Genomic DNA, 15,727 nt, shown 5'->3' on the forward strand with positions numbered 1-15,727 from the left:
TGGCTAAGCTTATTAGCGCTTACTGACTGCGGTAGAATGCGTCCCGGGAGCGAGACGTCTCCCACTTGCGTAATCCCTTAGCGACCACAACGGTCGTGGAGCGTTGAGTCACTGTGGCAGGATTGTGTTACATGTGCCCGGGCAAGTGTGCCAGTGTTTGGGTATGTTTGTTTTCCTTGCGGCCGCCCGCCTACTGCGTCAGTAGGTCATACTGTGTTCTTTTAAAAATCGAATACCGGAGAGACCGTTTGGCACGGCTTTGCATTCGGACCCGTTTTACATATCCGGCATTCCCTCAGTAATTATCTTGCACACAACTAAAAAGGACATACATGCACGGTGATGCGGTACTTTGGGTTCTTTTTAAAATCCTTTACCACCACCGTGGGCTGTTCTAGCGAGACGGTGTGCCCCAAAATTAGGTTTTGTAGCAAATCAATTGTCACACGCTTGCTTACGAGCTCACATACAGAAAAAAAACACATACAAACACACACAATCACACACAGACGGGGACACACAGACACACACATGACCCAGGTGCTAGTGCAACGGTGTCGTGCGTGGAATAAACTACTTCGGGCATGAAAAGGTCGGTTGGTACGAGCTGGGCGACTAGTAGACTATCGGTGGCGCTACTGCGAGCTACGCTTCTAGTTCGGCTAGAGGTTCCAATGCTGACGGAGTAGTTGCTAAACTTCCGTCAATCTCACCATCACTTGCGATACGCTACGGCACGTTACTAGAGTGACTTCGTAGGGACTTATAGGATAGTGGCCAACAGTACCGATTTGATAAGTAAAATTATGATGTAGAAAGAAGGGCTTTAAAACGAACAATGGTTTGAAAAATTGATTCAAGAAATATAATTAATACTTAGTTTAGATAACATTTAGTATTGGAGAACTGAAAAATATTGTTGGTTACACATTTTATTACTTTCCTTTCCAACATGAAAGGAATGGACGAAAAGTCGTTAATTTAATTCTTGAATTGGTATATTATTGAGGTGAAAAAAAAGATACTAATAAGGACGAGAGTAGAGAGAGTACAAAAAAAAAAAATATTGCAATTAGTTTCGTAAATTTTTTTACGGTAAAATTTAGAAAATAATAATAATAATAACAACAGTTTTCCCAAAAAGTGACAGAAAAAAAAACATTTTAATTTAAAATTTCTCAAAAGAGAAAACTATTTAAAGATCATTAACAATTATATCGCAGAAAAATGGCACATGGAACATTTTGTGAATTATTGAATAACGATAGTTAACTTCAAGATTTGACACGGTACATATTGATAATGAAAGCTATAACAGTACGGACGTCGGTAAGTAAGTAATGGAAATGGCTTAGAAAACTTGTTAAAGATATATACGGGCATAACCAAAGAGTCGGAGTGAGTGAAACCAAGAAAGAAAGAAAAAAAACAACGTTTACTATGAAAGAAGGTTAAGCATTGGCACCGTTCCTCTTAATTTTCCGCAGCGAACAGTAGTACGCCATGACGGCGCGTAGATTCTTCCAGCTCTGTGCGCCCCGTGTCGTGCCATTGGAGATGGATTTGCTGAGCTGCTGTTGTTGCTGCTGGTGCTGCGAGGACGGCTGCTCATCCTGCTGGTGCGATTGGTACGATGGTTGGCGACTCCCGAGCGCACCAATCACCGGCTCGAACTGATCGAACGATGAAGACGCCACGGACGGATGGCTGACACGGTGGCGCGTGAGCAACCCGCTGCAGGAACTCTGCCCACCAACGCTTTCGAACGAGACCATGCGATTCAGGCCGGTCGGCATGCTGTCGTCGTCCCGCAGCGAGTACCGTCGGCGATGGCCGGCACGCGGGGCACTGCCGGTGCGGCTGCCGGTGCGGCTGCCGGTGCGGGACAGCGGGTGTCGCTGCTGATGGTACTGATACCATCGGGACATCGCATCGTGATCATGGTCGTTGAAGCTGTGGCTACGGTCAATTGATTGATAGTGGCCCGGCACGGTCGTGCGCCGGACGAGCCCAGCTCGACTGCTGGTGGTGCATTGCTGGGTGGACTGGTAACCACCCGGATGGCATCCGTCCGCACTGTTCGTACGTGACACCAGCGAGGTGCGCACCTTCGGTGGTGTGCGGGACGAACCACGACTGAAACTAGTGCGTTTTGTATTGTTTCGATATCGGCACAATTCAGAGTTTGAGAAGAGATGTATAAAAAAAACACGGGGGCGAAAAGAAGGTGGACTATTTACAAAAGAGTACTTCGGCAATGACCAGAGAAAACAGAGGAAAACATTTGTACAACGCAAAGGTAGAGGTAGAACACAGAGTGTGTGAAAGAGAGAGTGAGAGAGATGGACAGTTAAGAACACGAGAACCTGGTAGGAAGTAGGCGATGGAGTGAAAGGACTACAAATATTCCGTAACAATAGCCGGCCCTGGTGATGTTGTCGTCATCGAAGCCGTAGTTCCTGGTGCCATGGGCAACAGAATGGACGCAACGCGACCCGAAGAGCTCCGAAGAGTGCCAGGGAATTAATCTCCTCTCCTGACAGCGACGTGGACGTGTTTTGTAGCTCCGTGGAAGAAAATAGATTCGAACGCTGATTCATCATCAGCCCAAGCACCAATTAATTAGAACCGGATCCGCACAGCAGCTACAGTACGCGTAATGGATGGGCTGTTTTGTTTGCCGACGGAACTGTACATCTCACTGCCCTGCCCGCAGTAGTATTGTCAAATTTCGATTCGGTTCGTCGCCGTGACGTTAATGGAGCGCTCGCCGGATCTCGTGAGGAGTTTGGTGAGCTTAACAAGATGTTCGTGTTACACACGCGAGGATTTTGGAGTTCGGAACGTAAGGAAGTGTCCTCTGTACGGTGTGTTGTAATGTGTGAAAAGGGGTTTGGTCTGCAAGGTGCCACCGTGGTGGGGCGAGTCTTTGCCAATGACGACTAAATTAGCAACCATAATTTGTTTAACCGAGCCCAGCCAACTGAGAACGTTTCGTACGCGGGAGAAAAGAACGACGGCGAACAATGAATTAGGGGAAGGTAATCAATTCACCAAGACTAAACACATCAACGAACGTGTGCACGCACTGCTCACGGGAGTAGTATATACATAGAGTTGTGTACAGCTTAGCGAACCCAACACGCACACGAACGCTTTGCTTTGGTAGGTACGGGGTGTGGGTTTTAATTGGACAATTTCCGCCCAATTGCGCGGACGCCTCCGAAGTGCGTTATCGACGCATGACACCACGGAATGCCACACAATGGACGACTCGAGCACGGGAACGGGAATGTCACAAAGGGGTTGGAATGAAGAAACGGTTCCGAACGGTTTGCATCCGGTGAGTGTTCCCGATCGTTCTCGTAGTAGCACTTACCGCTGGCCGGAACCCTTGCTGCCAGACGACGCCTGATTGCTGGAGTCGTCCTCCTCGTCACGCGAGGTCGCAATCGAAGCCGTGCCGGTGTTCGTCCCCGGTGACAGCAGGGTCGGACTGAGCAGGCTCGACGCGTGGTCTCCGCCGCCGCCGGATCCACTTCCGGTGGCCCCGTGACCGGATGCGACCCCACCGATCGCACCGAACGCAGGATTTGGGTGGTGCATCTGTGAACTGGCGGACGATATGGTCGAACATGTTGGTAGTATAGCCCCTCCGGATGCTGTTGCTGCTGCACTCGGATTCGTCGGGTCCATCTGGTGCGATCGGAAGCGATCCGGGCAGCAAAAATCGCACGTACGTCGGGTTGTGGCGGGTGAAAAAAAAAGCAAAACAAAAGACCACATGTTAGTGTTGTCTCGTATGTTAATACTTTACCGGCACCGGTTTTTATGGTGCAACCGCGTGTGCGAACCGGTCGGTCGGCCAAAAACTAGCTACAAACTACCGTCTGTTGTGGTTTAAGAGGGTTTGTTGTTTAACGCATTTCTTTTTCTGCATGGATTTATCATTGTTTACAGGCAGTGCAGTTGCACACTGGAGCGAAATACAAGCGTTGCTAAGCGGATACTGGTGAATGGAGGCGCATGGTGTCCCAAGCGCTCCAGCTAGTGCAGTTGCGTACAAGTTGCTTGGTGGAAGAGACTAGGAACGCATGTATGGGGAAACGAAAACGATGCAAATGAAATCGAAGCAATCTGTTCGTTAGTGAGTTAGTTACACTACTATGTGGTGAGAGCATAAAATGTCGCTGCCCTACCGTGGGCAAAAACTGTGTACGTGTCTATGGGGCCAAACAAAAAGGAATTTATCTACAACGCAACTGGGTTTTTTATTGTCAAAGTTTTGTTTAAAAAAACATTAGCAGTGGTTAAATTTGCTGTATTTTGTGAAGTGCAAAGCATGAAAAATAGGTAAATTTTCTTCAAATGGTGCGATATAAAAATATTTTGGTTGTGCAACATAATAGGACGGAATTAATTTATAGAAGAGAGTGTAAACTTTTTAGAACAGTAAAATACTGGTCGAAACGAGTTTTTGATAAAAAATTTAGCGGAATTCTGCAGACAAAAACCAAAGCATTCGGACCTAAGCGAGGTATTTCGTATAATTACGTTCCGCAGCATTTTGCTGGGACATTCGGAAGAATTTTCGCTTATCGAGCCCAACGATGCAATCATACAGCGATTTTTATTAGACGAGATTATTATTTTTTGTTTCTCGTTAGCTGTATTGTCCCTGGAGGTGAAAGAATGCCAAACCATTCCATGCACGTCCATGTGATGGACTCGGTGGATATTTTTTCGTGTGTCCCTCAATCCCATACTACTCATCACATCCAGTACTGCTCCCCGACATATCGGGGCGGCAGTAAGCTCAGGAGACGATTCGATTGATTCTATTATTTTCGAATCTTCAAATGCCACTCGAGCCAAACCGATCGATCACGGCATGGGGATTGGAGCAGCGGTGGGATGGGATTGAGGTTCGGGACAGACAGATGGATGTGGATGTGGGTACGAATCCTTTCGACCGTCCAGAAGAAAAGAGCTTACCCCTGACGGGATTAAATTCCTCGCTGTGGCAACACCGCGCGTGGATGGGAGTATCGATTCAACGGGCGATTTCGTTGCGGTTCATCGCATCCAGCAAAACGGTTCGGTTGTACAGTGACGGCTCCTCGATACCCGGAAGGCACACCACCAAACAACCTTTTTGTGGGAGCGCTTTGCAAATGGTTCCCCGAGGATAGGATTGGGATGCTAGTGTTTTTTTGTTTGTTTCTGGTGGCAGGATGCTGAAAGCCGAACCGATCCCGATCCAGCGACGGTTTGATGGATGCGAAATCAAATATCTGCCCAACAAGGCAGCGAACATTTGACACGCAGCTGAAGATTCGTCATATGCTCCCGACGTGCTTGGCCTAAACTCGGCTCGTGAAGGAAAAGTTTTGAGTTGATAGATCGGACGTTTTAATGTTACTTGCCAACAGAAGTGAACTAGTTTTGGCAAAGATCGCTAACGGGTTTGAGTTAAAAATATGGAGTTGTTAATGTACACAGGCCGTGCGGTAAGACCACGTTACGATTCAGACTACTAAAAACGTTGTATGATACAAAAAGATGTACAAAATGGTTTTATTAACTTCCGATGTTTTATAACATATTATACATAATGTAAAATTGGTTGAAAAAATTGAAGTAATTAAAGAAAGTATGCATGCCACAAAGGTGCAAAAATATGTTCCTGTCCGTTGTCACTGCAGACAGGAAAACGAGAAATGGAATGTTTTGCCAGGATGAGAATAAGCGTTGTATAAAACCAAACAATATAGAGAATGATGCACAAAATGAATACTTGCGAAGTAAACAAAAGTGGCGTTGCAAATGGAACACATTGTTTTGCGAACAGAACGAACGGCAAGCGGGAGCAAACGAGAGAAACAGTTGGTCGTTGGCTATTATGAACAGCGTAGAACATTAGTAAAGAAGCACCTTTTTCATTCCATATGAAGTTTTGCAGTTACTTGCTGACAGAAGTACACATTCGGCACTAGCGAAAGTAGCAAAGCGCAGCAAGAAATGGCCACAGAAATGGGCACCGGCAGCAGAAGGTGGTAGAGAGTCTTTGACAGAACACAATAACAGCCAAACGCTTCGCGAACAAATTGATCAATCGCAGGCAAATGAAAAAAACAAAACAGGTAAAACACAGCAGTAAAGTAGCAGGAAATTGGTCAAGCTTGCTTTTGCTTTGGCCCGGCTGCTGCTAAGCACGCCGGGCTAACGTACCGTCGTACCGTTTGCCCAAGGAATCCCGTTCAAGCTGACCGTCGAGCCTAACACCAGACGGTTACCAACAAACAACACCTGAATGTCAACATTTATCCTGCTGGAAAAATAGAAAGAAAGAAAAAAGATGAATGCTATGGGCATGAATGTGTTGCTGAAAACCGAACAAAACCAGAAGAGTGTGAGAGCGAAATGCAACATAAAATGTAGAATGGACGGGCTGTAAATAATTCATAATACACTTTTGTGAGCGCAGAAATGTTTTTTCCCCCCCGTCTTTGTTTGCTGTAGGTCTATTTCCATACCATTTCCAACGAGAGGGTGCGGTGTGAAGGTAACGAACACAGATTGATTGTAACCATGGCAGCAAAATTATGAAAGGGCTTCTGGATTCAGATTGATGATAGAAAATGTGGAGGCATCGATTGAATTTGTGCCAAAAAAAAGCCCCCTTCCCCAACGCCCTTAGAGCCTTCCCCATTGTAATGTTGTAAGCTTTTTCGTGCTTTTGATAACCCATTTCAGTAGCCGTGTGGACTTAAAAATAATAATAAAAAACTTCCCAATACCTTATCCAAAGCGAAACACACAATGAAAACGGCACATGCGTCGGGAAGCGGCAAAAGATCCTATTCACCGCGTATTGAATGATGGGATAATGTAACAATATTGCTAAGAAGAGTCTTACAATCACACGAGGCGATGCGAGTTTTTGGTGGAAAGAATTCAATTTGTGGAAATTGGAGAATGTGATTTTTAGGGCATAAATGTATGAACCTGTTACAATCCTAATAATCCACCTCAGCTCGGTGCAGAAACAACATCTTCCAAAGTTGCCAATGAGAGGGATCCGAAAAAGGCGGTAGAAAAAGTTAGGATTATGTGTTAAGCTTTCCGGAGGGAAAGTTTTCAATTTTAAATTGGAACAATCTTGGGCGAGCAGTTCAGCCGTACTTCAACCCACTCCAGACGTTTGATCTTGCTCAGCTCGGTGCAGGAGTTTAGGAGTTGTTTCGCAGTGTTTGCTAAGCACTTTTGCCTCTCAGCCATATCAGCCGGGTGCTTCTAGCTGTGAATTCGTTATTCTACTCATTCCTTCGAAGAATTCGTTTCCTTCGGCACGAGGCCAAACTTTGTAATTATACTCTGTGAGTGTGTGCAACACAACGTTGCACGTAGATGATGCGCAACACGCAATTTCGCAACGGCTAACTAAAGTTGCAAAACCACGACAGTTTCAGTTAAAGTTATAAAATATTCTGCACATTAAATAACTCCCTTCCAGTGTGTGTGCCAAAGGAGGAGAAACACTTCCAATTGATGATATATTCCAATGTGTTCCCCAGCTGCTATTGATGTTTCAGTCCACCGCAAGTGGACGATCAAAATACCTTATATGAATCACTCTCTGAGAACTGGCAAATCTTGTAGCACATCAGAAAAAAATTGTACTTCACAGAAGGATGGCCAACTCCCCCGTGCATCAGGTGCTTTGTTGTGCCGTCCGGCAGTACCAGTGGATGCATCATTAACGTGATTTCTATGGGGAATAATTTATGCTTCATGCATTTTTCACCACACTTTGCGCTTCATTGCTTTACATTGCACCCGGACTGGTGCCGGTAGTTCGGTACAGTGGTATTGCATTTTGTTTGATAAATCTAAAGCGACTAATAAAGTAATTTTCTCTCGTGAAATAATGACGTGCTGGCACAAGCGAAGCGGTAGTACCGAACGCAATCAGAAAGAGACATCGGATGGATCCAATTTCGTGCCAGCCGGTACGTAATGGAGGACGCACTGGGTGCAGGATAAAGCGTGAAACTTAGAAGCGTGAAGCGTGCAACTAGAAATATATACACACAATTCAAAGACTATTTCCGGCATGAGCAACAGTAGCACCGGTGGCACATTCAAGGAACGATTTCAACAAATTGTTATTTATTGGTTATGTAAATGCGATTGCTAAGGTCGTCGGTTGAGCTGAGCATCGTGCTGGTGCTTCTTACTGGTGGAAATGTTGTTGTAGCTTTCATGCTGCATCGATGTCAAGGCCTGCTTGAAGGTGTTGCGTTGAAGTTGCGTTGCGTGTAATGGAAGTTCGTTTTCAACGATTCAACGATTCAACGAGCTTAATTTAGTAGCTACTCAACCAATTCGCTAAAAAATCCTTTAGAAAAAAAAGGCGGGAACACTTTTTCAAAGCAGAATCTCAACGCACCGTAACTACACCATCGATCGAAACACTACACCGATAGCAATACGTTTCGACATTGATCTGTGACATGTGGACGTCTGCTGATTGTTCACTTGTCGGTGCAGTGGGAGTGTAATCCACTTACCAAAACTGTCGGAACGAATTCGGGGCACAGCCGCTGGACACACCGACCCGTACCCTTCCCGTTAGCGAACGGATGCGATTCGCACTTTGGACAACAAGTTTGTCAACATCCGTCGTCCCAGGGCGACATCCACTGGTCCACAAGTGGATCGTTAGGATTTGTCGTTTTCCCCTTCGGCCCATTATCATTTCATTTCATTTTTCTACGAACTCAGAAAAGAAATACGGCACAAAAACGCACACCCGGACGGGTTACGACTGGTCATCCTGTCCAGTGGGAGACGTGCTCAGCGCTAGTAACATGCCGTGTCACACAAGTTTGTCTAGCACGGGGCATCCGAATCATAATTCTCGGCGATGATTTGGTAGAGTTGTGTGTGTATGTGTGTGTGTTTGTTCCCTTTTTTACCACAAGAAGGGAAAAAGGCCTTGAGCGTACAGTGACTGAAATGGGTCTGGTTGGATTGGGTTTACCTTTCCTCCCTTGTTTTTTTTTTTTTGTTGGTCCTGGTAACAGATTGGCAATAAGAGAGATGACCTGTCGTATGCGTTGTCATGTGTGTTCCCATAAAAAAGTTATGACAGTGTATTGGAGGGTTGCTGCTTTGTGCGTTCATTCTCCGTTTTGACTTTTTGTGACCTTTGCATTATGCAGGACCCGTGTGTCCAAACGCAAACGGATTGGATTTTGTTTACCTAACCAACGCTTCAGTCATCTCGCCGCATTATCACGTGGCATACATCCGATCCGAACCGGGCTGGGGAGTGACCGGGGACACTGGATGCTGCGGATTATGTTTTGATGATCTATTTTTATCTATTAGCAAGGCATGGAAGAGTGTGCAGTTGTTGATTTGTCAAGCTATACGTCATGTTTGAGCTGCATAAATTACCCCTTTATTTCATGTTTTAGAATCACGGTGAGTTATTCAATTCGTCATTGTAATAGACAAGCAATTTTAAATAATGTCTATTTTTTTAAGTTTTACAAATTTCCTCTATGGTTACTTATTTAGAACCGTTTTGAATGCCTTTTCAGCTCAATATAAGAACATAACTTCCGTTAAAATAGGAGGTAATTTGCAAGTCGCGTTCGGTTACTTCAGCTCGTTTGCATACGGCGGCACGGTGGTTCTGGTGGAGCAAATGGAAATTTGAATAACACCAATTGCATTCGCGAGGTGCTGACGAAAACAAGGAGGCAAAAGCGCAAGCTCTCATCCTCGGTTATAACGATAGCAACTAGACGTTGCCGTCGGAAACGGGTAGTGCCGTAATCATTATTGGCATGATTTATGAAGTCGTTGAAAAGCATACACTGCACGGCGGAAGTTCATAATGGATGTGGGAGATATGAGACAACTCGCACTAACGAGCACGAACCCGGTCGATATAACTATTGCATGCTGTTGCTACACGTGGTCCAACGTGTATCATGGCGAACTTTGAGGCAAGCTTTAAAAAATTCGTTGCATAATTAACGTGCCAAAACTGACGCGCAACGATACGATGAGCTCTTGAAGCTCTTCATTAGATCGTCAAAATGTGACTCATTCATCAACAAGTACTTGAAAGTGGGTACTAAAGCTTAAAGCAGTAGAATGGATTTAAATATAAATTAATGCCCGGCGGGTTTTTCTACGATAAAGGACCCATCGCATCTATCATTCATATTAAAGCCTGCGCTTCGACTTACATCCCTATCGTCTGTGTGTCTGTGAGTACCTTTTTCACCGCCACAATCGATAGAGCAACGTAAAACAAGCTCAGCGGGAAGTGGTAGAACGGGAAAAAAACAAATTTATTCCATTTCTACAAACATTTGCTCATGCTATATGGGAACAAGATCAGATCGGATTCGTTTGCTAGTTTTTTTTTTGGTCTTTTTGGTTTTGTTGGGTCGTGTTGGGTAATGTTACTCCGCCCGTTCGTTGTAAGGTGAATCGATGTAAGACAATAAGACCACTCGCAAGAAAAATTAGTTTGTTCCTGCAAACTCTTCGCGGTATGAGGTGTAGTCGTTGAAAGGGAAGTTAAAAGAGATATCTTTATATATTTATTGCTGCACAAATAAAATAAAAACGTAATTTTTTTGATATTCAAATAACTAATTGCCGTGCAAAAAATCGATGCATTTTTGTATCACATACGAAACCATATATTGTAAATTTCGTTACAAACCCATAGGTGCTACTTGAGACTTTGACAAGACCACGAAAGGAACTGGAAGCAACTAATGCAGTAAACCGTGAATCGTGATGTTGTGCATCACCCTTGGGTAATTTTGCTTACATTGTAACTCCAACGTGGCACAAAATAACTGAACCGTATTATTTGTGCTCAAATACAAGTGAGAGACATCTTGAAGCAACTGACAGCTCTACTGGAAGATATAGCTTAGCGTAGCAAGTCAAGCAAACATGCCCAAGGGAGCATGTTAATCGTAAAGCTGCCATGATGCACATTAATCGCTTCTTCCAATACGTGACACAACCAAAGCAACTGGTGCGCAACAGCGCAGCAAAATAATTTTGTTTGCAAATCAAGGACCGCTGAAACACGTTATTTGATATCAAATCAAACTCACACACACACGCACACATAAACATTCACACTCTCAATACGCTAGCGTTCGTTAAGCTTGAATGTGTGATAAGGAAACAACAATCCACGCAAAAGTAAACGCGCCTTCGCCTTTACACGCACAAGTATTACGCTCGTAAAACATATCAAATGACCGTTAAATCGATTTCATTGGTTCTGGTTCCAGTGCAGTGTGGGTGGGAGAAATAGCCAAAAATTCGACACCAATTTGATCCTGGGCTAAACGTTACAAATTGCAGAGGAAAAACGGTTGGAAATACAGACGAGCTTCTTTATTACGATCCACGAATGGAGACGCCTGGTGGCGAACTTTTGGCATGCGGTCCTGTGTTGGCATGTTGTACTGTTCCGATTATTGGAATGAATTGATTATGTTGTTAGCAAAATGGCTTAAATTTATGGCTTGCTTTAGCTAGCAACAAAGACAATGCCTTGTCGAAGGCATTATAACAAGTTTTGTTAAGTTGTCTAAATTTCATAGGATTGAACAATGGTAATAATTGCCACTATTCACCACTAATGAATCTAAAAGTTCATTCACATTAAAAAGACGTTATTCATTCTGCTTTGTATGGAGAAGGGCTTTCAAATCAATACATTTCTTTAATATAATCCTTTCATCTTTGGTCTTCGCGGAATGAAACGGAAATAAAATTCTGTGAAGCCATTTTCCGTTTATTTACAGAAAACTTGATTTAATTTGCCATTCGCAAAAAAGGATGAAGTACCATCAATATAATCTAATACGAACGAGAATATAATCATCTTATGTTGGTGGCGTGTTTTTAAAGAGATGGTAAATGTTATGGAACCATTGTGCACTTATTGCTTTATGTTTTCTTTAAGAATTTATAGAAATCCGAAGCGTAGAATTATTCTTCGAAATGTTTAACTTTAATGTTTTTTTTTTTCGTCATTTACCCTCAATATTCGGTATAAAGATTTATAAATTAATTTGTCAACTTTTAATTATTGCTGTTTTGAATAACAATCTGCTAGAAATGATGACCACACAGTTAACCTATGTCAGTTTTTGGAAGGACAATACGTGTCTGAAGGCTGACAGGGATGTCATACACAAACCTTGTGCTGAAATGAACAGTTCATCCGGGGGAGTTCAGTTTGGTTCACACCGCTCTAATCGTATTTCGCAGATAGGATGAAAAAAGCCCGCTCCAGCCCAACGAACCATCCGTTGGATTATTCAGAAGTTATCTATTCGCAGCACTTACACCGCAGCGCTGTTGTACCATGTATTGGCTGGCGGTCGTCAGGTATGGCATATAGTCCCCCGACACTAAAGGCGATGCGGTTGCACTGTGTGTGCAAAAGTGTAGCCGTGTGGGTCGTGTTGGAAAATTTGAAAGTTGCTAAAAATGTTTGCAAATTTCACCGTCCACAACGTCAGGCATGTTGACCGGCCCATTCATCAGTGGTCGTTCCCATCAGTCCCCGATACATTGTCGGCTGACCGGGTGGTTGTGTTTCTGCAGCACTGTGTGCTGGATGGATGTTTTGAACAAAAATAACAGCCTCATTTGTTTTTTTTTCCTCCGGATGGGACGTGTATTGCCGGAGCATGGTAGCAGGAGCTAAGCATGATCATACGGCGACCCATTGTCAGTCAACCACTCTGGCAGGACGATGTAAGTTTCGCAAACCTTACGAGAATGTTTGGTCAAATTAAGGTAATGTAACGGTGCGTTCGTTCGGGTAGCATCCTTCATTCGCTTGCCCGAGCCATCAAGCCAACGAAATGTTTTAATATAATTAGCGAAAAGCAGATGAAGCTGATTCGCATCACCAGCACCGACAAACCGGGCGAACTTTGTTAACATTTCATTACCTTCTTAATTGCACGCTAACGTTATACTATTTTGAGCTCAAGAACGTTTTACGCGGTTACCTCGAAACATGTGGGCCAAGGCAGATGCAAACAATTCGCCTTATTGAGTACTGAATTTCGATAGTTAATTAATCTCACGATGCGTTGATAATTTGAGGGCTTATGCATAGTGTTTGGTTATGGTATTAGGAAGTACAAAACTTAAATGTAGCGTGTTCATATGCCTACAAGAGCGACACAGACTGAACGGCTCAAGGGTATAAGTGTGAAAATTGAACTATAATTGTGTGACGTATATTAGGGTCCTAATGATAAGCTTTCTTTTTTACTTTTATTATAACTCTCTGTAACCTAAAGTTTGCACGTTATTAATTTTCTACCGTAAAGCGTAGCTTGGGTGTCGTTCGGAAAGCACAAATGGGCACATAAATCAAACACAAGCGAGTAGTTAATCTGCCATCTGTAGAGTCATCCCTACACTAAAGTCACTCACACACGCACACCTTCTAACTAATATCACACGTGGGTTCTTTTCTAAACTTCACAAAACAAACGGGTCAAAAAATACGGCAGCCAAACCGGGTGGAGTGTCCGAACTAGGAGTAGAAGCGTCGTAGTAATAGAAAATCAAACGAAACAAAAAAATACGTACCTGCGACTCAGAGTCTCCCAACAAGTGCTCCAGTTCCTGACCGGTTTTAATCAGTGTTTCAATCAGAATATTTTTGCATAGGATCGTAAAATATGTTTCGCATTAGGAATGGTTTTAAAATACGATTAGCGGTACGAATTAAGTTGGTGTGAAATGGTGTGGTCACATCGGGGGAAAACATCACATTTATTTGTTCTGCTTTAGAACTTCACAAGTGTATAAACAGCACAGCGAAATGTTTTGTCCGTGTTTGTGATGAGTGTATGAAACAAATTCTATGTGAATCGAAATTGGTACAAAATTGCTTCACAAATCACATCTGTAGACGGAAACGATACGCACAAATACTATACTGGCACGAAGGATAATTTCATGCGCAAAGATTTAAATCCCGCCCGGAAGAAAACAACAAACAATTGCCAAACAAGCTCGATTGTCCCTTGGCAAAAACGGAAGGGACCGCTAGTTTCCGAAAACCTTCCGAGAATTGTTATCCCTTTGCATCCCTGCTATCGACGCTACAACACATAAACAACAAAACGGTATATTTTAAGGAAATGAATCACCATACCGGACAGAAAAACATAAATCAGCGTCTCACGGACACAACGAACACGTGGCGGTGTAGGGCATTTCGGCTGAGCGCAAACGCACGATCTTACACGTAAAATGAAGTCAGTACGGGCTCAGTATTTGTGCTGTAAACTTTTTCCCTCCTTTGTCCTTGCGACACAGCCACGAAGGAGCGCGCCGGATGTGATGTGTGGCTTCTCTTGTATTTATTCTAACTTAGAACATTTTCCAAAGTTTTTTACTGGTTTTCCACTGATAAGCGATATACCGGTACCGGTTGATAACGGGGGAGAGAGATGGATTCGGGGGGCGATCGACGTTCTGAACGTATGCGTATGTTGCGCAATCGAAATGACAAGCAGCCGAGGCTTTCAGCTGCCGGAAGCTTTCACTCAAAAGCCACCCGCATGGTGCACGCGTGAGAAATTGAGCCCTCCCCCCCCCCCCCTCCCACGTCAGGGAAGTTGTTTTCCCGCAAACCGAGTTTTAATGGGAAGAGGAAATATGCTGCTACTTTCGTGTCTTTATTTTTTAGCCCTTATTTTCGTCGCTATTTATGAAGCAAACAAAACAAATCTTTTTGTATGTGACAAGCATAAATGCTCATTTCCGTTTGGCTCTGCGTATGTGTGTGTGTGTGTTCGTTTGTATCCTCATTTGACACACGAGTGTACGGGTTCAAATAGACATGACAAGAAAAAAAAAATGCTGAGAAATGACAGATGTAACCAATTTCCGATAAGAAATCGATTCATTTTGTTTTGGTCGGCGCCCGATGCGACAAACTGTTTCCATAAATCATCACTCATTTCCTTTCGAGAGTATCGTTATGATTTACAAAGCCTACGAAGTACTGGTAGTAGGCTATGAATCGGTCGTGGTTAACCACTTTGCCAGACAAAAGAGTGTCTTCCGTGAAGATGTCATAATTCCCTCCATAGTTGTAAGTATTAAGAGCTTGAAAGTGGAACATTGAACATTTAAAATGTAAACACACATAAACAAGATGAATTTAAAGACAATAAATTGATTTATATTGGGAAATGGTAGAAGCGTATGGAGATGGAAAACAAATCTGAAGAATACATTGAGAACACAACGAGAACACAGACATAAGGGGAGATAAAACGAACAACTTTGGAACCATCGAATGCAACACATACACGTTTTGGAATCGACATTATTGGTGCTTTTTTGGGAGTTTAATTAATTAAATTAAAGTTAAGGAAAAAGTTTTTTTTATAGATTTTTGTTCATAAAGGTAAACAACGAAGGAACACAAGAGACTGAAGCAGCATCGGGGGGTATTTTTTGCTTTGCAGCGGACAGATGGTATTTCGGGGGTTTGTGAGCATGTGTTGTGGAACGAAATTGGGGGCAATGGAAGTAAATATTAGTTCATTCATACCTTCACCTCGCGTATGGTCGAGGGTATGAGAAATTTGATTTTCCTTCTGACCTCCATGACGTGGGACATGCA

General features: G+C 43.5%; 1 protein-coding gene across 1 annotated transcript in view; it reads right to left on the bottom strand.

Moving 5' to 3' along the window:
* LOC128709654 (uncharacterized) overlaps positions 1–15,727 on the bottom strand; it is a 42,035-nt gene that overhangs the window by 16,903 nt on the left and 9,405 nt on the right. Inside the window, exons 2-5 of the mRNA XM_053804660.1 lie at positions 13,675–13,710; positions 6,232–6,331; positions 3,380–3,696; positions 1,464–2,142 (exon numbers count right to left, since the gene is read on the bottom strand). Coding sequence (XP_053660635.1) covers positions 1,464–2,142; positions 3,380–3,696; positions 6,232–6,331; positions 13,675–13,710 — 1,132 coding nt within the window. The remainder of the gene's footprint in view (positions 1–1,463; positions 2,143–3,379; positions 3,697–6,231; positions 6,332–13,674; positions 13,711–15,727) is intronic.

The sequence above is a fragment of the Anopheles marshallii genome, chromosome 2, assembly GCF_943734725.1.
Source record: "Anopheles marshallii chromosome 2, idAnoMarsDA_429_01, whole genome shotgun sequence".
Classification (NCBI taxonomy): Eukaryota; Metazoa; Arthropoda; class Insecta; order Diptera; family Culicidae; genus Anopheles; species Anopheles marshallii.